The sequence below is a fragment of the Uloborus diversus genome, chromosome 1 (genome assembly GCF_026930045.1).
Source record: "Uloborus diversus isolate 005 chromosome 1, Udiv.v.3.1, whole genome shotgun sequence".
Classification (NCBI taxonomy): Eukaryota; Metazoa; Arthropoda; class Arachnida; order Araneae; family Uloboridae; genus Uloborus; species Uloborus diversus.
The window spans coordinates 81,950,555-81,974,800 of NC_072731.1; the positions used below are offsets into that span (position 1 = coordinate 81,950,555).

The 24,246-nt window shown below is 34.9% G+C and overlaps 1 protein-coding gene across 1 annotated transcript; it reads right to left on the reverse strand.

Moving 5' to 3' along the window:
* Positions 1-1,096: 1,096 nt before the first annotated feature.
* On the reverse strand, positions 1,097-24,045 carry LOC129227921 (calcium and integrin-binding family member 3-like). Its single transcript, XM_054862574.1, has 4 exons — positions 24,034-24,045; positions 21,435-21,582; positions 8,645-8,840; positions 1,097-1,177 (listed from the first exon to the last, which is right to left on the reverse strand). The coding sequence occupies exons 1-4, from the start codon at positions 24,043-24,045 to the stop codon at positions 1,156-1,158; spliced, it is 378 nt and encodes a 125-aa protein (XP_054718549.1). The 3' UTR covers positions 1,097-1,155.
* Positions 24,046-24,246: the final 201 nt, after the last annotated feature.

Sequence of the window (24,246 nt, forward strand, 5' to 3'; positions counted from 1 at the left end):
TTTATTCTTTTAATGATAGTTTAGATTTATTTAAATATCATTTCTATCTTTTCAAAGCTATATATTCACTGCTTTGTAATAGACTAAAAGCATAATTATTCCTGTAATTAAATTAGCTTTTAACGAAAATACCATGCGTTTTTTTTTTTTTTTTTTTTTTTTTTTTTTTTTTTTTTTTTTTTTTTTTTTGAAAGCCGAAAAATGTGTCGGCTTGTCGAGTTTCTCAGAGTGTCGATTTACCAAGAGTCGAGTTTTTGAGGCTCTAATGTTGATCATGTGTCACTAAAATGCTTAAAAAACTTTAAAACTCACTATTTTTTATCTCAAATTTTAGAAAATTTCTCCTGGCACCCCCCCCCCTCCCCAAGAGTTATCGGTGCCACTGGGAGTTCCTTTTCATGCAAGTCAAGTGCTCTACCTTGTATAGTGCCGTAGCATAGCTATGGCACTTCACGCACAAAATGGAACTGTAAAATTGTCCCTCACTTAAAGCAAGTGACATGATCTAATTGAAGCAGAAAATTTGTGTACCAATTTTTAGATCGTTTTGCTTTGAAAACGCCATGTCACATATTGTTTGTTTGTATAAATTATACATACCTAAAAAATATGTAAATTGGCATTTTCATGGCACAAAAATCTGATTTTTTTCGGGGGGAGGGGGGCTTCGTGCTTTAACATACTTCCTAGACCCCGGTGACATCCGGACCCCCCAACAATTTTTCCAAGTCGGCGCCCCTGCATAGCAAAGAAAGCCTTCAGTTCAAGATCGGTCTGACAAGAAGGGATGCTTAAGCACAATAAATAAAATTTGATCATTTAGAAAAAACTACTGGAGGACTTGTTTGCTGAGCACAACTGAAACTCCAGACATTGAATAAAATGGAACGTTTATTTTTCAATTCTTGTTCTTGATAATATTATAAGAAAATACATAAAAGCAGTCATAAAAATGCTTAAAAACAACTATCAATATGACTTTCAGGTAATAAATATATTTTTGCCATTTAGTGATATGTTAATTATTAGTATTAATATTTTAAAGTTCCCTTTCATGTTAGTTCTTAGCATTCTGCGTTGAACTGCTACTACTTAATTAGTAAATCCATTTTTGTTCTTCAGTTTCTGATGCTTGCTTCATAATGTTACGTTATATCAGATGCGGATGTGAAATGTGCTAAAATAAAAACAAAACTGTTACAATGATAAAACAAAATAGCAACATAAATACTATTTACAATAAAAAGGAAAAAGAAGAAAAAATACCAAGAGTATGAAGATCATTTTCGATGAATGATATGCAAGGTGGCAAAGTACAGCTAATGATATTAATGTTGCTTAAAAGATGTGAATGTGTTGTATAATACGTAGGAGGACCCAAAGATTCAGAGACTAATTTCTTCAATGACATATAAAACATGTAGTTACAGAAAAAGTGTTCGCTAATGGTGACTCAGGGGCACGTTAAATATATCGTGGTTACAAAGTCCTTCAAGTTCCCATTCCAAATAAATACCTCTGTGGGTACTGATCCAGGAGTTGTTCGGCTTCTGGTCTGTGTCAAAATGCTGATAGATAGTGGTTCCATCTGCCGGTACATATCAGACTACCACCTTAATGGTGCTCTGTAAATGGAAACTGTACTTTTCTGTTTTAAATCGTAGAGCATATAGTCTACTGGGCTCGGATATTCGAGTGGCTCAACAACAACAGTAAAACTGTATGAAATGCATTCTGTTATCTGTAACTTTAATGTCTGCATAGTTTTATTCAACTGACCGCGCGGACGATTTTTTTTCCCAAAGATCTTCGGCGACGTTCGAAACATGACTTTTTAAGCTCAATGCAGCAACATTAAATTTTGTCAGCTTTTAAAACCAACTTCAGAGATGCTGAGGAAGGAGTACGTGATTCCACAATGACGAGATTGAAGGAGTACAAATGGAACCGACGGGCGGTTTAAAGACAAACAGAATCTTTGTCTGAAGATCTCTAATCTGCGCCATCTTTAGAGAAGGATATTCGTTTGTCTTTAAACCGTCGCACACAAGGGTATTTGAGCCAAAAAGTTGGCCATAAATCGAAATTGTCAACTTTATTAGTTGGCGTCGATCGTGAGTCGCAAAACGCAAAACACTTGGATAAACTCAACATTATGTGGAAAAAAGTCCCCTTTTCATTGAAACTAACCATAAAAATTTATCAGCAGTTCCGAATTAGTAATTTCACTTATTCGGTTGTCTTTGTTTGCAGCCATTCAAGATTTTCAACAAAACTTCATTGCTCGTTGTCTTATTTTAACGTTAACAAGAAGTTCCGTCTAGAACTAAACGAGCCTACTTTCCCGTATACCCATACTACTTTCTAGTACCTAATCAATATTCTCAAAAATAGCTAAAATCGCGAATTCTTTCAAACATATTTTTTAAATATTTTCAGCTAATTTTTAAGAATAAAATATTCCCCACACAGCTATTAAAAAAAAAAAAAAAAAAAAAAAAAAAAAAACGAACAAATAAAATAGCAGCACCTTTTAAATAAAGCAGCTAATGCACTTTTTTCCATTAAAAAAAATTCTTTAACATCTTTCAAAACGAAAAAATAATAATTAAAATTAATAATTCCTATTCCTATTCAGAGTCACAACTGACTACAACTGTATTTATGTCGAGGACTGCATACTAAGTGCCTTGCCTCCTTTATTTTATATACCGATAGATGGCAGCACCACCACCGGATCGAACAGTTAATGAGAATTTAGAACTAGTCTAGGAGCTAATAGCTACCTGGTACTAGCACCCCCAGAGGTATCGTTTCACTTGGAGGACATTGAGACCACGAGCATATTTAACGTCGCCCAGTCCCCTTTAATGACGACGGTGGGTCTTCGACCATCGAGGTTCGAACCCAGGACCCTCCGGCCCCGAATCCGACACTCTACCGATCGGGCTATTACGGCCCTTAAAATTAATAAGCTCATTAAAATAAATACATCATATCAAAAAAAAAAAAATTAACTCTAATTTGAATTCCGAAACTTTGAATTCAAATTATGTTTTTCGCAATCACGAGTTGCGACAAGACTCTACTGGTTAGAGTTATTGTTTCTAGAAATGGCTCCCCCGCCCAAGCATGTCCCTCCTCCTGGGTGCTTACGTGTATATAGTTGTGTGCGTGTGTGTGTAGGCTTACGTGTGTGCACGTAGGTGTGTGTATGTGTGTAAAGGCGTGAGGACATGGACGCCACCGCCCAGCAAAAGTGGATTCCGGGGGATAGTGCTCAGGACCAGCCGCGCCGCCGCCGGTGGACGGTGGTGCTGCAGGCCTGGTCCAAGCTGAAACAGGAACTGGAACATCAAGGACTGTCAAGTGAGAACAATAAGCAATCGTGATTGCTCAAAAAAAAAATCGTTTCTTTTTCCCCTGTTTCCTAAAAGAATTTTTTAAATAAATTAATGCACTTTCCAAAATAAAAACAATAAAATGTCAACTTAAAAAAATAATTTTCATTGTCAAAAAAATAAAAAAAAAATCGTCTGCGCATATTTTTATGTAGAAACATAAATGACTTCGAGTTTATTCGCCGAAAACTAAATACCTAAATTAAAACTTTAGCGCGAAAATAAAAACAAGTCATATCAACAATAATTATTTCACAGTTAAAACCATAGCTGCGGAGTCGGAGTCGGAATCAATCTCATTTTGAGATAAATCAGTCGGAGTCGAATATCTAAGAATCGGAGTCGGTCATTTGTCTCCTCCGAGTATAATTTTTTTGCCAAAGCTACGAAGTCAGAGTCGAAGTCGCGGAGTCGGAGTTCTATTAACTGTCGGGCACAGGAGTCGGAGTCAGGTGCCCCTAAATTCTCGGAGTCGGAGTCTGGAGTTTGGCGTCAAGAGCTTTTTCCAACAAAATTTGTTTGAAGTAAATCCGCCTTCAAGTACAGAATCTACATTGACTTTCAGTTTCCCCGTAGGCGCTTATGTTAAGGGATTTGAACTGTTCAAAATTGAACGGAAAATTGTTCAAATCAAAAAGATATTTTTATACAAGTTTTTTATCAAAACCTTTTTCCTACAAAGTTTGTTTGAAGCAAATTCGCCTCACAGTTCGGAATTGCCTTGAATTTCTCCGTAGGCGCTAATGTTTTTTTTTTTTTTTTGAACTGTTCAAAATTGAACAAAATATAGTTCAAATCAAAAAGTGAAATATGGGAATGAGGTGTCCTCGCCGAGGTCTTTCGAACAAAAAAAAAAAGTTTGTTCGAATCGAACTATTCATTCAAAAGTTATTGGGGGGGGGGGACAGACAGACAGACCAACAGACATTTTTCCCCATCTTTTCAATACCCTACTTTCCAATTTTTAATTTTGCGATATTTATTTAATTATTTTATTTATTTTTATTTTATTTATTTATATTTTTTGTTTTTCGCGATATTTTTAATATGCATTAAGCCTTCTTTCATGCTTTTTTCTTCTTTTTCTGACTTTTACTGGGAAAGTAGGCTAAAAAGTGATATTAAAAGAAAAATTTAATATGTATGAGCTTGAGCAAAGTTTAAACTCTATTATTCATCAATTTTAAATTTCTTAGACTGTTATTTTTTATCTTAATGCCGTTCCTCAAGAAACGAAACCAAACCGCTCCTGGGTCATTTAACGGTATTTGAGACATTTATGTATAATCCGTACAACATGACCCCTTTTAGCCATAAACTTTTTAATTTACTGTTTGATTTGCAAATTATTTTAATTTGAGTTAGTGTGTTGGTAGGAAAAGCTCAAAATAAAATAATAAGCTAATCAAACAGTAAGTTTGTTTCTGAAGTCAAATTTCATACTCATTTTGTCTGTAACAAGAACAAGAGCTAAGGGTTCTACCCTTTGCCTCTTGTTGCAGACAAAATAAGTCAAAGACAGGCAGACTACAAACAAAGCAATACAATTTTCTAAAGAAAGTTCCCTGTTTTGCCTAGTAACTTTTTAATTTGTTATTGACTTCCAATCATATATCATGGGGGAACAATCAATCTTGTCCCTGAAAAAAATTATATGCCCCCGAATTTATTCCTCTTCTTTAAAAAAAATGATTTGAGAAACTTACCTTTCAGAGTTCTGTGTTTGTACTTTTGTTTCGCTTGGTTTTTAAAAATTTTTATTTTAGAATTCTTAAAGAAACATTTTGTGCAACATAGAGCCTAAACGCTAAACTAGGTTTACAGCAGTGGTGTAGCCAAATAGAGACGAGATAGTCCCAGTTTGCTAAATAAAATTGTTGGCAAGTTTTACTTCGAAATTTTCAAGGTTTTTTTTTCTTTGTTAATTTTGCAATAACAAAACTTGCGTTTAGTGGAAAGCTCTCGACTTTCCAACAAGTGTTTTGTGCAATATACCTTATTATAATCCATAAAAATGCAAACCAATCAATATCTGCAGACATAATTAAAGTCGTTCTTCTGACATTTGGCCCTTCCTTTATATCATCCAGATAATTTAATGGCTTTATACTCGCGGTGTATTAGAATACCTGTCATTAGACCAGACTACGTAGGCAAATATCGATTGTCATTCAACGCCATTGGCGTAAACTAGGGGGAGGGCATAGGGGGCAAGTGCCCCTTTTTTGTTTGAGCCATGGGCAGAGTTATTATTTTGCCCCCTAGTTCTCTTAAGCAAAGGATTTTTTAAAATTGTTTGTTAAATAATCTGTATCTTATTTTCAAACGATAATAAAATGTAATTCGCATTTTACCAATACAATTGTTATGATTTATATGCAAAAAATGTATCCTTGTCTTCAACCACCAATTAGTAATGTCAACCTATAGTTAATCTGTTTTTAAACTGCATCACAGCCGCGCAATCTGAAGCCCAAAAGAGGAACGTGTACCTGATCGCCTGATCCCAAAGTGATGATGAACATCTCCCCCCTTCTCCCTCCCCCCCCCACAATATATATAGGTATGTAATCGTAGTTCACTAAATTTAGGTAGTAAACTAGGATTACATGCACAAAAAATGAGTGTTTTCGGGATAGAGCGGAAATGTGTTGCAATTCCGAAGTTTTTCTTAAAGCGAAATTTCGATTAAACAACCAACCATGTAACGGACGGGTCGAAATAGAACAGTGCCGCAACCAAAAAGGGGGCTTACAGCCCGAGCCGCCCCCCAGAATGTTGAGTTGAATGTTTTTCAAAACTATTCTTTATTATTGATGAGAAGATGTTTTTCGAAAACGAAGTGATTTTTAGAAATTAATAGTGATGTTGGGGGGAAATCTTAATTTCGTTTAAAAATAAATCTTTAAATAAAAAATATTCAAATGTAACAGCTTATTGATCAGCTAATCCCCCCTCCTACATCTTATTTTCTCTCTCTTTCTTTTTTTCCTAGTTCGTCTAAAAATAAGAAAGTGAATAAAATGATGCTCCTCCGAAGGGCAACCTCCCCCCTCACACACCGATGGAGCATTTGACATTTTATTTTCAAGTTTCAATTTTGCGAATTTTCCAGAGGAAAGCCCCCAATTACCGGACAACATCGAAAATCGCTTAAACTTGCGTTTTTGGAGCCTTAATTTCGAAAAATTACTGGCCCTAATTTTTCAAAATACAGTCGAGTCCCGACTTACGCGAGGAATGCGTTCCAAGATAACACGCGTAAGTCGAAATTTCGCTTTGTGGAAAGGGTATGTGTAAAAACTTTTATAAATATACCCAATTGTTTTAGATAATTGTAAACACCACTTCAAACTGTTAAAAACCATTTCTTAACTATACAGCTCTGTTTCTAACAAAAAAAAAAAAAGAAACTAAATTTTTATTTGTATTTAAATTTTAAAAAACCCGTTTTTTTTCAACATAAAAACTGCTACGATGCACAAAATCAATGATCAATGGGAAAGAAAGGCGTAAAATAAACCAGTACGGTATATAGTAAGAAAAACAAATGCACTATAGTTGTAGTGTACAGTAGATCCAGTAATGATATTTGCAACTTAAAAAGTGAGGATGATGATGATTTATGCTGCGTGATCTCAAATTTTGAAATATTTCCTGGTTTCTTTCATTCACAATACAAGAGCAACTTCCACTTCCATAATTTTTGCATTTTGCTTAGGCACAACTCGGTAAACTTTGATGGATTTCCTTTTCTTGACTGTTAATTGTACGTATGGAAGATTCACTCATACCTAGTTGTCGTGCTACCTTTGACGCACTTTTTAGTTGAGTTTCAGATTTTCGAGAAGCTTTAGCTTTTCTTTAATTGTCACAAACTTTCTCTTTTTCTTTCTATATTCACAAACTTTAGATGAAACAGCGCTCTTAGATGTCATTATATTTCCTCAACTTTCGCATTTAGAATGGAAAAAATAAATGGAAAATGTGGAGTAGTTATTTGTGTAAGCAATGTTCAGATTAGTACCGTGTGGGAACTTCCACTCTGAGTAGCCGCGTGCACAACTTTTTTTTTTTCGACCAGGTAAATCCCCGCTCTGGCTCCGCATAAACCCGATTGAAAAATTCCCCGTTTCCAAGTAAAAAGAGGTTCTCCCATTATACCGGAGAAAGCGGTTTTTACCCAGCATCCTTAGCGGCTAGTAGACGAACTTGTTTCGCGTAATGCATTCCGGGTAAAAACACCGCTTTCGCTCCAGAAGCTAGCAGGAGTAGAAAGATTCCACATAAAACCCGCTAATAACCGGAATGCGGTGAAAAGCAGGTTTTTTCCGGGGTCGAAAGTGTCCATGGAAACGGCCCTAGTGATACTAAAGTGATGAAGGTCCATTCGCTCAAAAAAAGGGCTTAGTAACCAATAACAAAGCCGATACTTACGCACCACTATTCCCTTCCGAAAAGTTTCGTGTTGAGTGCGAGGAATTCGCATTAAGTCTAAAATTCTTTACTGGTGAAAAAATCGCGTTATAGCCATTTCGCGTAAGTCGGATCGTGTTGTATCAGGAGTTGACTGTATGGCCTTACAATCGCGTTTTAAGACTTGAATTTCAGAAAATACTCGGGCAAGGGTCCCTATGCTGCCATCTTCCAATACCATATGCAGTTTGGTTTTTATCAGAGAAGAGCTTCAGACCCTCCTTCCCGTAAAATCTTCAACGTTTGTCTAAAATTGCGGTTTTAAACTTCAATGTCGATAGCAGTAATTGATTTCAACTTATAAAAAAAATCGATCGGGGACACTCCTTGAGCTCCATCTGTTACCCTGATGTCGATAAATATGGCCTACAATCGCATTTTTTAAAGCTTTAAGTTCTAGAATTTCCGTTGAGACCCCTGTACCTTTTGTCACCCTAACATCAAAGCAGAAAGTCTAAAATTGCGTTTTTAAAGCTTAAACTTTCAAAACCCTCAAGATCAAAGCTACTGATCCGTGATCCCAAGCCCTAATATGTTTAAATATCTCGAAATCCTCGATGATCCACAAAAAAAGTGCGAGAACATAGCGCAGAATTCAGCTATGTTAAGACTTGGATGGTGTTCTACCGATGTTCATGAGTCTTAAGACTACAAGGTAACGATGTTTAACAGCTATTTGATCATAACTGACATAATGTTGAAAATAAAAAGGGGGGGGGGTGAGCCCACTTTCGGGTCACCCTGTACGCTAAAGTACATTTCATTACCTTAAAAAGTCTGGTGCTTTTGATATGATGCTTTGGAACTCCATAAAGGAAAGTTTACCGTCATCGTCGTTATCTCCTTCTTCTAGAACTTTCTCCACCACTATTCCAACATCCTCTGCGTTTAACTCATTGCGAGTTAGTGCAACAGTCGCTTGTTTAATGTCGTCTGCTCCTATGAACTTGTCGCCATCATAATCTTGAAAGATGGAAAAACAGTATTAGGTCGCAAATGGTTAAATGACAGTATGCGTTTGAAATATACATGGTAATTCGGAGTTGTCAAGAGTTGACAACTCCAAATAACATTATCTTCAGAGTTATTGCAAGCAAAATTGGCACAACTCGTACCCAGTGATAAATTATTTAACTCGGAGCTTCTTGGGTAGCCCGGGCTCTAACTCTGGCCTTGCAAGCTCTGCTTTTGAGAAACGAGGAAAAGTGGTTGTTGAGACACGTTATCTGAATTCCCATAGAATTCCCTCAATAGAGGTGTTTTCCTTGTCTCCTTTTACTGAATACGAAAATAGAATACCGCTGGGAAGGCAGCTTTCTCTCCTCCCCCACACCTTCTTGAGAAATTCTTCCTCAAAAACAAATCATGAGCCTCATTATCAGGCGCAGTCGAGGCTGTTGATAAACTTTCAATATCTTAACTCTGCCCTATTTTGACCATTTTTTGCAAATGGGAATATCCATCTAGGACTAATGTTTGCAAAAATTGAGGTCGCAGGGTAAACGGGGACACGCTGCATATCTATTCGAACTCGTCAAATTCTACTAGAAATCTTTTTAATAAAGAAAACACCCGTTTGCACCCATCATACCATGACAGGTGATTTTCTAGTCTTCATACATTAATACGTGCACTGCAAATAATCAAACACTTTTTAAACACTTTTTGCACACGTACACTTGTTTCCTTTTTGAGAACACTATTTTTGTAATGGCTATTAGAACCATTTTGAGAACACATGTCATAATACTTTTTGAACACGGACACTTGTTCCCTTTTTTAGAACACTTTTTTTCAGTCAGTTTTTAACACTTCTAGAAACACTGTACGGAACATGTATTTCCTTTTTAGCGCACTTTTTGGACATTTCATGGATAGTGTAAAAGAACGGTTTTGAACACATAAACTAAGCATTTTGTTGCACACGTTTTGGTACAGTTTTAAGGATATGTTTCGAAACAATTATGGAACGCTAATATCACCCTGGAATGCGTGCTACACAAGTATAAAAGAAAATTATAAAACCAAAAAATACGCACTAAATTCACTTTTGTTGAGACTTCAGACTTGATGATGGATTTAGGCTTTGACTGAATGATTATTAATCTGCATTATTAAAAAAAGAAAATTAACGTCTAATGGTATCTCAAAATCAATTGAATAGTTTACAATCACTTTTTGGTCGTGCACAGAGGTTCCAAAAGAAGCGCTAACACTTTTTTATTTTTTTGAGCCAAATCGGTGTAATTTTCAATGACGACTAAGAAGCATATTTTTCTCAATTATGTTCGATTCGATCGAATTCTGTCTACTATTCACGTAGCGGGAAATTTTCTTCTGGGTGGAGTAAAAAAAATTTCTAGCTGTACTTTGATTGATAAAATTCGTTCGAATTGAATCATCAATTATGTTTGAGTTGAATATGCCCCTGAAATGATGTTATGAATGGACGACTACTTGGTGACAAATTGAGCGACAAATATTTCACTAGGTACTGTTTCTAATTTGTTACTTCAGTATGATTTTTCGGAAAAATTACTTCTGGAATAAAATTTTGTGAAAATCCGATTATTAGGTTGATTAAAAATTATTCAACGTAACTTGCTTTCCTTTAATGGCATATTCAACTAGATTATAATCAATTCGATGGAATGCTATCTACCAGTAGCGTTGTGAGAAATTTCAACTAGATGAGGCAATGCAAATTTTTGTCTGCGCTATTGGTAGATACAATCGTATTCGATTCGATCGAATTCTGTTTGAGTTGAATGCGCCACTTCAATTTAAAAAGCTTGAGTTGTACTTGAATTTTTTTCAATTATGCGATTTTTTAAAAATAAAAACACGAGTTCACAGAAATTCCTCGTCAAACTGGCTTAATTATACTTTGAAATAGAGTGCTTTTTAAAAAGTTAAATTGCCTCACGGAAGAAATACGTTCCCTAATGTAGCTAAAAATTAAACCACGTATTTAATTTACATTTTAAACTGCCGCATTTAGAACCTCTGAACTCTTTTTTTGCAGTTTATTAAACACATCTTGTCGTAAAACAAAATATTTTTTAAATTACTATTTTTGACATAAATACACATTTTAAAATTTACATCACATTGCTGGACAGTTGTATTGCAGAATCCTCGTCTATATATGCAGGTCGATTCTATTGCAAAATTCCATAAAAAATTAATTTATAAAAGCTATTTTTTGCATTTATAAATTTTATTAGTTGAAAACAAATAACATGTGTCACCTTTATATGCACTAAACTCTCTTGGATAATATTTTTCTAGAATATAACCCTCCCCCCCCCCACCCCTCCTTTATTTTTTTTCATCAAATATAGCTGAAATTTTTTTAAAGATTGCAGATCTTTTTTTTTTTTTTTTTTTTTAATTTACGGCGAAATTCTCCGAGTCTCCTTCCACTAACGTCTTCAAATACAGCTTAAAACTGTACTTTTAAAATTAAATTTTAAAACATTGAGGTTAGACATCCCCTTAAGTCCCCTAAAGATGTTCATAATTCTTCACCTCTGAGTTGTTTTCGGAGGGGATCATTCATGTAACCTCTTACCCTTATAGTTTACTAAATACAGTCTAAAATTGCAATTTTAAAACTCCAGTTTAATTTATTTTTCTAGAAAGCTCTCCCCCCTCCTTTAATGAGTATCCTACAAGTTGCATATTATGCCAAAAAACAGTAAAAACTTCATTTATATGAGTACAACAAATTCTAAAAGCCAGGAGGGTTCGCCCCTTATTATACTTCTAAATGATAGACTTAATGGCACATTCCTATTTCAAGCGCACCCCTGCCAAAACAGCTCTGGAATTCAACTGTTCCAAAAGTTAAGAGTGTGCAAACCCCCCCCCCCTCTATCGTTGGACGATGGCACGCCCTCTCAAATGTTATGGAGCATCCGTCTAGAAAGACCTCTCCCCCCTCCCGAAATGAGATTTAAAAAACCTCTCAAAAAAACCACTCTCCCTTTCGAAAACCCCCTCCCTCTTTCGAAAATAAGAGAAACCCTCTCCAAAAATAAGCCCTAAAAATTTTAGTGGCACAGGCTGCGCCATGTCCCCACCAGTCCCGAAAATGAGATTAAAAACACTCTGAAAAAAAACGGCCAATGGCGCAGGCTGCACCATGCCAACCTCCCCCCTTTTAGTGGGCACCCCTGTAGCAGTCAACTCAATTCTGGAAAAGCTCAGAAAATGAACTACTTTAGTACTCGAGTCAAACGTCGCGAGATCTCAATTTCAAACATCTCAAGATCTCGATTAAAAACATCTCGAGATCTCGATTTGACATCTCAAGATCTCGATTTGAAACATCTCGAGATCTCCATTAAAAACATCTCGAGATCTCGATTAAAAAGATCTCGAGAAGTCAATCGCTCGAGTACTCGATTCCAAAGATCTCGAGAAGTCAATCGCTCGAGTTCTCGATTCGGAAGATCTCGATTATCAATCACTCGAGACTCGAATGATCGACTTTAAAAGATCTCGATTATCAATCACTCGAGACTCGAATGATCGACTTTAAAAGATCTCGATTATCAATCACTCGAGACTCGAATGATCGACTTGAAAAGATCTCGATTATCAATCACTCGATTATCAGAAGTACTCGATTCTCGAGATCTCGATTATCAAAAGATCTCGATTATGCTCATCACTAGTTTACTAATACTCACTGCGTAGCTTCGCAGAATTTGGCACACATGAAATACGTTACAATTTCGTAGCACAAAGTTCTTTCAGATAAGTTTATCAGTGAGAGTATTAAAAAAATGTAAAAATTTGCAGTAAAAATAACAGCATTTTTTTTTTTAAATACAGTAAAACCTGTAAAGTTGATCGCCCTTGTAAGTTGACCACCAGCCTATGTTGGCCGCTTTTGTCGGGAACGGAATTAGTTCTATCTTATATAATGAAGGAAAACCTCTGTAACTCGACCACCACTCTATCTTAACCACTAATGTACACCAAATTTCGTTTGGAGTAACGTAAAAAAACCCTTTGTAAGTTGAACACGGTTTTATTTTTTAAAACTTAATCAAGCAAATTTTTTTATTTTGTTATTGTTATTTTTTATAGCTTTCCATGAATAATTTTAATGCTTTAATGCAGGGTTGCCAACTGCTCCGCACCTTGCGGAGTTGCTCCGCAAAAATAGCTACACTTCGCAGTTCCGCAAAAAAGTTATCTTGCTCGGCATTTCCCGGTCGAGCGTTTTCAAACATGGCATAGTGTTTAAAGCTGTTTTTCTTTTGTTGTTCTGTTTGAGAAGCCTTTTGTACTCTGTTCAATGAAAACAGGTGTCAGTAGAAAAGTACAAAGTCTTTTCTTCCAGTTGCAATAATTTGTGGCAACACTGGAATTGTGTTTAAGAGTAAAGTTATTTATTTCTGGGGCCGTGGTAGCCTGATCGGTAAGGCATTGGACTCGGGACCGGAGGGCCTCGGGTTCGATCCTTGCTGGTCGAAGACCCACCGTCGTCATTAAAGGGGACTGGGCGACGTTAAATATGCTCGTGGTCTCAATGTCCTCCAAGTGAAACGATACCTCTGGGGGTGCTAGTACCAGGTAGCTATTAGCTCTTGGACTAGTTCTAAATTCTCATTAACTGCTCGATCCGGTGATGGTGCTGCCATCTATCGGTATATAAAAGTAATGGAGGTAAGGCACTCAGTATGCAGACCTCGACATAAATGCAGTTGAAGTCAGTTGTGACTCTGAATCGAATCGATTTATTTCTGGTGCAAGGGATTAAGAGATAGAACATTTTCATTTTTAACTGCCGTATTGAACTAGGAGAGTCCAGCTTGTTGCTCTTTGTGTTATAAGTTTTATATAAAATGGCTTCAAAAAGAAAGTTAGCTGAACTTGAGATTTACAAAAAGTATGAAATATTGAAATTAATTGAAAAGGGGGAAAGCAAGATAAAATTAGCTCACACATACGGAATTTCTAAAACTACAGTGTCTAATATAGTAAAAAAACAAGAGAGAAAAAACGAAAATATTTGAATAACATTTTCAATTATTATTTCAAAGTAATTTTAAACAATGAAAGTGAGTTGAACTGAAAAAGTAAGTGTGAATTAGTCAAAAAATGCATAATGCAAAAAATGACAAATTAAAAAAAAAAAAAAAAATCAGTACCACCCTTTATAAGTTAACCACCTGTCTAAGTTGACCACCAAAGTACTGCACCGCAAGTGGTCAACTTACACAGGTTTCACTGTAATGTATACATACTATATAGTACAACCAACCAGTCTTTATCTAGCCATCCTCGTTACAGCAAAGAAAGCAATGATTTCACAACTGTGCCCGAATGTGACCAAATATGCTTTCAAATGTGTTGACGAACCATCTGTTGTCTGGACTCGTGTGTTGGCACATGAGATTCAATATCCAGAACACATTCGGACCACTTTTGAAACATTTTCCTTCTGACGGAGCATATTCAGAACACGTCATAGTGCACATTCACATATCACTTTTTCTGAAACAAAGTGCTCCAAATTGTGCAGGTTTATTTGCAGTGCGGTGAAGGAAAAACTTTACATCCCTTTGAAAACTCACCGTGCACGGAAGAGTCATTCGGGGTTATAGACCAGGACCAGTGGTTGGGGAGTGAAAAAAAAATTCGAATACGGAAGTAATTGGTGAAAAGTTGAAAATTGCTTTTATCTATGCCGTATGGGCCACGCTAAGTGAGCTTCTGCCGCTGCCATTCACTGGTTCAAAGCTGGACATGAGCTGCTTCCCGAATTGGACTAGCAATGTAGTCATGGGTTCACGGGCCGTATGACAAATGACATTTTTCTTTGGGGTTACCTAAAACCAAAATTCTACAAGGATAAACCGGTTACGATTGAGGCATTAGAGATTGAAAGAACACACAATAGCGTTATTGGTCAAAGACACTCGCAATATTCCAACGCAGCATTGAAAACTGGAATTTCAAAATGAATTATGTTAGCCGCCGTTACAGTCAACCACTTGAGAGAAATTATATTCAAAAAATAAATGTTAAGAAAGATTTTTTTGACTCGTAATAGAGATTATTCAATAAAATTGAATTTTAAAATTGCTTTTTATACTTGAAAACGAGCTGATGTGTGCATCACATGACTTCCTTTTACTCCAATTTAATGTCATTTTCCGATTATTGGCAATTTTAATGTGATTCAATAGTTTACTCTCTAAATATCACCAACAGTGGCTAAATTAAAATTAGATTTAAAAAAAAGTCACTAAATTTATCGTCAAGTTGGCGACAAAACTTGGCGACCAAAAGACTGGCGATATATCGCCAAGTGTCCGTCAAATTATAACACAACTTGAGTTTACATCGAAATTAACAATGATTTCCCCCCAAAAAGGGGCAAAAGACCTTCTTAGAAACATCCGAATGCAAACAAAAGAGAAGGTGCACAACTAGACCCCACTAGAAGTCTGCGTACCAAATTTCAACTTTCTAGGACGTACCGTTTTTGGGTTATGCGAGATACATACACACATACGCACATACATACGTACATACGGACGTCACGAGAAAATTCGTTGTAATTAACTCGGGGGTCGTCAAAATGGATATTTCGAGTGTCTGTACGTTCCTAGGCATATATCCACGTGTGGTCGGGTCGAAAAAAAAAACTCAACATTCATTTGGGGGTGAGAAAAATGGAAATTAAGGGCGATTTTTGAGTGAAAGTTTTTTCGCTAATACAATACTTCCTTTTTTGTAAAAGGAAGTAAAAAGTAAATCTCAATAAATTACCTCTATGTATGCAACGATTATAGAGGTACACCCTTTGGCAAAAGAATACAATAACGTTCAAATTAAAAAATGATGAAATACGGCAGGGGTACCCGCCCCCTAAGAACAAGGGCGTACCCCCCTAAAAATTGCGAAACCCCCAAAAGCAAGATCCCCCTCTTTTTTGTCTCTTAAAAATCAGTCCTTAGGGGGATGTTTTTTAAGAGAGACCCTCAGAACACCAACCCCCCCTCTAATAAAAATTCCAATGGAACAGTCTTCGCCATGCCCCCCTTCCCGAAGTGGCTTTCCTGATTACGGTAGAATTTTGACTTCTGAGTGACTAATAATAATAAAAGTTTTTAAAAGCGTTAAAAAAAATATCGATTATGTATCGATTGCTTTCATTCATACATTTTTTTCGCTAAAAATGAAAATCTCCAGCTTTCTTGGCTCCTATAATATGAATTTATGAAATGAAAAAATATGGAATATTACTTTGAAAATGCTAAGTTGTATCACGCCTAGTAATTTCTGCTCAGAATGCAAAATCATAAATGGAATTAGATGACCTATCGTAGCTTACGCCACTCAACATTCAAAGATCAGGAAATATAATGCCGAAAGAATTTTATTACTAGGCGTGGGCAGAACCTCCAAAATATCGTATTACTTCTCCTTTGATACGGAATCGGGAAGAGTGGATTTTATCAATATTTGGAAAGCAGATCCCCACTTCTGTCGGTTGAATAACCTCCGAAGAGGATTGGGTACTTTTTTTCACTTCCGTTCGTACCACTCTAACTGAAGATCGTGATTGGGGAGGGGGGAAATTCAATAAAGCTCGAAGTTTTTGGAATTGATTTTTTTTATATATTTTTTTTAATATATTTTTTTTTCAAATTTTTATCTTCTAGCCTAGCTTTCTAGATCATGGATGTTTGCTTCGCAAATAATATTGAGAAATTCCGTTCGGTATTTTCGTGTTTAAGTAAAACCTAAAACACGGAGAAGAGTTTTCTGTTTGCTTTCTCGAAAGAAGAATAAAACAAATTGCAAAGGATGCTATGCCCATGTGTACAGAAAGCCTTATCACATTTTGTTCTTTTTTCCCAATGTAAGAAAAACAAGCTCAGTTTCTTCACTTGATGAAACAAGAAATCTTTAAACCCTTGAAGTGGTTTATACTTTGAGGTCCACGTAAGTTGTTTAAGTTTGATGTTTATTAAGTTAAAAATAGGCATGTGCAATGTCGTCTCTTTTTAATGATTCATTCAATTTTTTACCCATAAACTGAACCGAGTCATTTGAACGACTTCATTCATTTAAAAAAGTTGCAGGTGCTCTCTGCAAGAGTTACTCACGGACATTGAAAATGCTTCGCTGGATCAGGGATATTCTGTTAAGGGAAATCCACTAAAATTATTTGACAGTACAGAAAATATGACACTAAAAATTAAATCAAAAAATGTTTTATTTGGGTTTGACGTATAAAGTAATTTTCTTCACGTTTTAAGATATTTCTTGCTGACAGAGTGGTAAGATACTGGAAAAGGGAACATGTGAACACGGGGCACTTGTGAACATGTTTTACTAAGATCGGTTCAAGCAAAAAAATCTGGAAAAATTCTCAATTAAGGACAGAACCAGTTGTACTTCTTGGACAAACATTTAGAGCAATGAGTCATTTTATGTTTCTGTGGTGGCAACTTCTTTGTTTTCTCAGGTGTGGAAAAATTTTTATCACTGTCTTCATCACGTGATAACATTTTTAAAACTAACTGATACTCTGAATATAATTATTACGAAGCATTTTATGAACATTCAAGTAAATTTATAACAATGTTTAAATTTTTTATTAAAATAAAAATTCTTCATTTTTGCGAATTAGCTCTAAAGTAGACGGTGGGACACTTGTGAACACAGCATCTAGGGGCACAAGTGAATAGTTCCCCCGCTCTCCTAAATATTATTAGTGTAGGATATTGTAAGCGTTAAAAAATTTGTAAATATTTATAATTATTATTTTCCAATAATCAGTATGTAAATTTATTGTCAATTGTTATTAATATTAATAAACATAAATAAATAAATATTTATTATTTTTCCTTTTTAAATTTTTTGCTACTAAATATTTGATACCATAATTTAGTGGAATATAATACTTACAGGAAATAAAAAGACACAAAATATTTCTATTTAATTAAACACTGAAGTTCAAAATCATTTTAAAATACATTATCAAACAATGTATGAAACTTAAAAGCAAAATATATATAGAGTAACCCTTACATGAAAAAAAATTTTGTATTATGTAGTCATCTAAGATTTGTCTAGTCTATTCAGTGATCAGAACAGGCTATGCGACTTCAGAATTTCACATTGACAGTGCGCAGTTATGTATTCTGGAAAAATATTTTCTTAGTGAAACAACAACTAGAATTAAAACTGACGCAGTGTAGGTTACAAACCCTTCAACGTATTTGTTATTTAGGTATATGTTTCATATTGAAGAATTTTCCTTTAAAATATGATGCTTCTCCTGCATTTTTTACTCGTGTTCATATGTGCCTCAGGCCTGTTCATATGTGCCCCTCTCTAGGGGCACAAGTGAACAACTGCAGACTTTTTTTAAAGGTACTATAAAGAAAAAAAAAATATTTTTTTAAAAAAATCTCACAAAAATCCATGACACAAAGAAAAGTGTATTCAATCATGGGGACACTTGATAATATTTTTCGAAAAATGAAGAAATGAAAAAAAAAATGTTCACGTGTGCCCCCTTTTCCCTATATGTTTTCCATTCTAAAAACTCTTAGATTTTATTCTAGCATGGTACAAAGATAAATTATTCTATTTTATTTAATAAAAACAAATGATATAAAATTGACGTGGCGTCAGACAATTTTCAAAATTGATCTAAATAATAATAATAATAATAATAATAATAATAATAACGCTGAATACAGTTTAACAAGTTATTTTTAGTGTTTAAAAAATTAATTAAAAAAAAAAAAAAACAAGATATACCCTTACACGAAATAGTGAAAATGTTTCTTTGGATCAGTAATGGGAAAAGTTTTTAAAAAAAAACTAAAATTTCTCAAAAGTAAGAGAATATGCCAGTAAAAATACAATCAAGAAATATTTTATTTGGATCAGTAATGGAACAAGTTTAAAAAAAAAAAAACTAAAATTTCTCAAAAGTAAGAGAATATGCCAGTAAAAGTATAATCAAGAAATATTTTATTTGGGTTTAGATGCATAAAGTATCAGTACAATATTTCAAATTCCAAACTATTGACCGTTCAAAAGAACGATCAACGGTTTCCCTATATGTTGCTACTTTTTTTTTTACTAAAAATCAACTTACACAACATTTTATCATTGAAGTTCATTGATGGAAATGTTTAACTTCAAAATTTAACATATGCATAAAATTTTAACCATGTGCAAAAACCTACTTGATTTACAGCCTTTTATTTTCATTTAGTGGCTTTACAAATAAAAAAGATAATATAATAACTAATAGTTTTATATGTTTAACACTTTATATCTTCTAAGACGATATCTTTTAAGGAATACCCATATTTCCACTCCATTCTTTTAGATCGTTTTAATAAACTCTTTGTAAATCTTTATTTTCACTTAAAATAATTAATATTAATCAGGTTTGCCTCTTCTTATTTAAAAAAAAAAAAAACGCGTCATAGTTGTTGATGAAGGCTCAAAATCTAAGATTTTGCAAAACGAAAGTAGTTTTAAGTGAAAAACAAAAGGGGAGGGGGGCAATATTTTCACCTTTACTGTTTGTTTTCCTTAGCCGAGACTTAGCGTCGATTTGCACATGCGTCAGGTCTGCTCTGATTTTATCAAAATAGGGAGGGAAACGCGAAAGTAAAAGGTGCAAAGTAACATGTTCACAGCAGTTCTTCCAATGTAGCGTCGAACAAGACAGAGATAGCAAGTGCGAGCGGAAAGTCCCTTCCTCAACTCATCACCCCTTTTTGAAATAGAATCGGTCCTAAGTGGTAGTCTTTGCTTTCGAGAACGGACAGTAGTCGAGTCCCGACTTACGCGAGGGATGCGTTCCAAGACACTTCGCGTAAGTCGGAATTTCGCGTTGTAGAACAAGGTATGTTTAGTAATTTTTATAAGCATACCCAATTGTTTCAAATGTTTGTAAACACCCCTCAGATTGTTTCAAACCATTCATTAACTATATATTGCAGTATCTTTTACAAAGAACCGACTTTTTCTGTATTTTAGAAAAATCGTTATTATTTGACATAAAATTTTGTAATTTAGCACAAAATCAATGGTTAATGGGGGAGAGAAACTTAAAATAATGCAGTATGATACTTGTAGTATGTACACTACAGCATTATTATAGCACTTAACAGTATAGATATAGTAAATATATTTATAATTTAAAAATTGAAGAAGGTTTATGCAGCACGATCAGAATGTTATCAGAATGTATTTTATCAACGTTCATATATAAAATGAAAAAAAAAAAAATAGTTAATATTCGGAGCGGTTATTTGTATAAACTAAAGCAAAGCGTTGTTTAGACTAATACAGTGGGTGAACTTCTGCTTTCAGTGATGCTAAAGGGATGAAAGTCTGTTCACAAAACCAATATTTAGTGTCAATGAAGCCCATTATAACTCTCCGCCGCTCTTTTCCCAAAAATTTCATGTTGCAGGCGAGTAATTTGTGTCCGCACTAAAAAATTCATTACTCATGAAAAACTCGCGCTATAGCCATTTCGCGCAAGTCGGATCGCGTTGTAGCGGGATCCGACTGTACCTTTATGCTGTCTAGTTTTGTCTCAATGAAGAAACCTACTACTAAACACCTACTCCGTCGTTTTTCTGACTGTTGAGTAAAATTTTTCGTCGTTGCATTTTTTAAAGCCACCGCGATTGCTTATTGTTTCCACTTGACCGTTAAATGGCATCCTATTATTTTTGAGGTGCATCGGCCTTTGAGCGCGGGTGCTCCTCCTGGGCGGTGGCGAACTCATCCGGCTCTTCGTTCACGTGTCCCCCATAATAGACTTTATTTATTCCCGACACTCTCGATTTTATACAATCCTGTTTAGATAAACACAACATCCAGAATCCAACCCCTGGTATTCATTTAAGTTTTGGCCTCTTTTATTCAAATTATGTTTTTCGCAATTATGATTGCAATAGGAGCCATAAGTAGAAAAATGAAAAACAACGGGTGAGGTCCTATCGCAATTCGTAATTGCCAGAAACATAATTTGAATTCAACCTGTTCAAATTCAAACTAATGTCCGTGGTTGGATTGGATGCTAGATACTATGTGCTTGATTCATCCCCCCCCCCCCCCGAGACTAGATTAAGTTTGGCGTTGGTGATCTTTGGAAGAGTGGTTAACTCTGGTGGCATGCATGCATCATAATCTTCTGTTTCTGTTGTTTGAAGGTACAAATGAGTTTGTTGTCGAAAAATTTAGCTCTCCGCCGAACTCCCCATCAGTATTAAGCACTGATTAAAAAATTGTGAAAAAAAAATATGCAAATATCTCTACTTCATTCTTAGTTTTGTTCCTTGGCTCGAGCGGGGGGAGCTACGTCAATTACTCGCTCATCTCTGCTTTTACGAGGAAATTAAATATGAAAAAATATCTTGTCAGGCAATTCGGTGGAGGTTAGGCAGCTTGTCGCAACAGTTCCATCAGAAAGTCAAATATTTGCTCTATCTGAAATAATAAAAAAAGAACGATAATTTGAAAGGCGTCTTCATCACTCACCGTACACTCTAAAAGCATACACCACTTTTACGTCTCTGGGTGCCTGTTCGCTGAAACAGGAGAGCATGTCCAAAAAGTCATCGAACGTCATGTTACCGCTGCCGTCATGCGAGAAGACTTTGCAGATGCGTTGGCGAAATGGATTTTCCTTTCAAGAAACACCAAACATATATTTCTTAATCCAGTAAGATTAGGGGCCATTCATTAATTACGTAAGGGTCACAAGGGGAAGGGGGGTTTGGAAAATTCTCTACATTCCCTTACTTGGAGGGGGGGGGTCAGACGCATTCTTACGTAATATTTTCAGTGCCGATAATTAACATTAGAAATCGCGCAGTCAAGTGATTTGGCAAAGATCATACCTTATTCGCTTCTGGAAGGTAAAAAACGTATTAGGATGAGCTGTTTCTTACTTGTTTTTCAAAAAACGAGTAGTGTAAAATAAAATAAAAGAATCACACTGTGTTCATAGCATGCCTTATTTTTAATTAGTATCGCATCATATACAAAAAATATTTGTTGAAAAAACATTCTGTCTAGATTCCTTTTTAACCCCCGACGAGCAAAGGAAGGGGGTTATAGGTTTGACGTGTCTGTGTATCTGTGTGTCTGTCTGTGGCACTCTAGCGCCTAAACGGATGGACCGATTTTGAAAAAAAAAAAAAAAAAAATGTTCAAAAGGAGAGTTGACCAAAGAGTGTTCTTAGCTAGGTTGCACCTTTGGATGGCATTAGTTAACGAAGATATTAATTAAAAATGTCTAAAAGGTTTTTCGCGATTTACTTAGGGAAAACACAGTTAAAGATTTTAAAATTTAATACCAAAATAAAGAGATTTTTTTTTCCGCGTCTGATAAAATATGTTTGGAACTTCCATGCTTCATAGAATTCGAAATAAAACGTTCTTTTAAAGCAGATTTTAAAAACGATTAAACCTTTATTCACGCGATTGATCAACGAATTCACTGTTGGCCGACAAGGAAATTAAAAGCAATGATTTAAAATGATATTTTAATCTGTTGCAAGTTTCAGTTCAATAGCAAATAAAATACTTTACTATCTATACATATAATAAAATAAGATTTTTGTGTGTGCGTGCGTGCGTGTGTGTGTGTGTGTGTGTGTGTGTGTGTGTGTGTGTGTGTGTGTGTGTGTGTGTGTGTGTGTGTGTGTGTGTGTGCGGACGGTGGAAAACGAGGACCTCAACATGCTAACACACCTTCAAACCGAGGACGCACCTGCAACCGAGGACGTCCTCGGTTTGAACTAACGCTGTTTTCGCTATCAGGGGATCTGTCTTATGGTAGAAAATTGTTTTTTATTGAAATTTAAAATTGTCCTCGGTGGCCGGTGTTTACGCACTGGTGTGTGAAGTGTCGAAAAGTTCGTGTGTGAACTCACGTCCCCGTTTTCACGTTATTAATCAACACGAGTGTAAGTCCTCGGTAATGCGAAGTTAATATATGTCCGATACACACCTTTTTCGGAATTGATTTTTCTTCTCATTCTGGTTCTTTCATTGATGTTCATTAATGGATAAGTTGAAAGTTTTTGCGTTTCAAAGCACGAATTTCCTTTTGAAATGTCCCGTTAAAAAGAAAATCGATATAAGGAAGGGGTTTTTTCTTTCTTTTTTCAAACAGTTTTGATATTTTTTATTCTGCTTCTTTTTGACTCAAAATTTGATAAACTAAAACAACATGGACAAAGCATAATAATTAGTTATGTAAAACCTCGTTATAACGAATTTCTATACGACGTAATTTCCACGACGGCGAAACACATTTAAAGTTTTCTTTCCACATATTCGAGCATACTTCGACCATCGGTCATTTCTCTTTGCGAAAATTGATGTTTACAACATATTGAACATTTTTTATGTTTTCAGTTGCAACAAAGCAAAATCTAAAAATAAAATTAAACAAAAAAAAAAAAAAAATAGAAAGAAAAAAAAAATGTTCTCAAAATATTTTTTTGTGTTATAAATACAGTTATAGTGCTTCAGAAAGTTTATTTACATCGTTTTCTTTTTTTATTTGTTAAGTAAATATGATTTGGCATTTCGTTTAGCGGAAAATGTTTTACTGAAATATGCTAAGTTTGATTTTGTATTGTACATAAAAAAGGAAAACACGTTTGTGCAACTTCTACTGAAAATTTAAATCAAATTTTATTCAATTTGCACATTTGTTTTATATTAAATTTATAGTTTTGCAAGGTCCCGTTAAAAGTAAAAGTGATATAACGATGTTTTTTTTTTCTTTTTTGAGACGATTTTGATATTTTTTTGTACAGTTCCTTTTTGACTTTTAACTAGATAACCTCAAACTTCGCGCACAAAACAAAAACTTATCATTGTTAAATCTCTTTATAGTGAACTCTGATAGAACGATATTAAAATTGCAAAGAAGCACATTCTAAAGTCTTCTTTCCACATATTCGTTTATCAATCATCTCTTATAGCAAAAATTGATGTTTAAAGCGTATTGATCATTTTTTACACTTTTAGTTTCGACATTAAGTAAAATCTAAAAGTAAATTTGAAAAAAAAAAGAAAGAAAGGAAAAAAAAAAAAAAAAAAACTCACACTTTTGTATTACAGATACAGTCATAGTGCCTCGAAAAAGTTTATTTTTCTCTTCTTTTCTTTCCCTTAAAATAAAAATCTGTAAAGTTTATGTAATTTTTTATTTTGTTCAGAGTGAAATGTTTTTCTGAAATAAACCTATTTTAACATTAAATTTGATTTTTGTCTTACACTAAAAATGGGAATCTCCCAATACATTTGTGCAACTTCTGCTGCAAATTTGAAG

Excerpts from the sequence above, each read along its gene's own strand:
- LOC129227921 (XM_054862574.1), bottom strand. Across the intron at positions 8,841-21,434 it reads GTATGCTTTTAGAGTGTACG|ATTATGATGGCGACAAGTTC; the intron begins GTGAGTGATGAA and ends CCATCTTTCAAG. Across the intron at positions 1,178-8,644 it reads AAAGCACCAGACTTTTTAAG|CACATTTCACATCCGCATCT; the intron begins GTAATGAAATGT and ends TTTTTATTTTAG.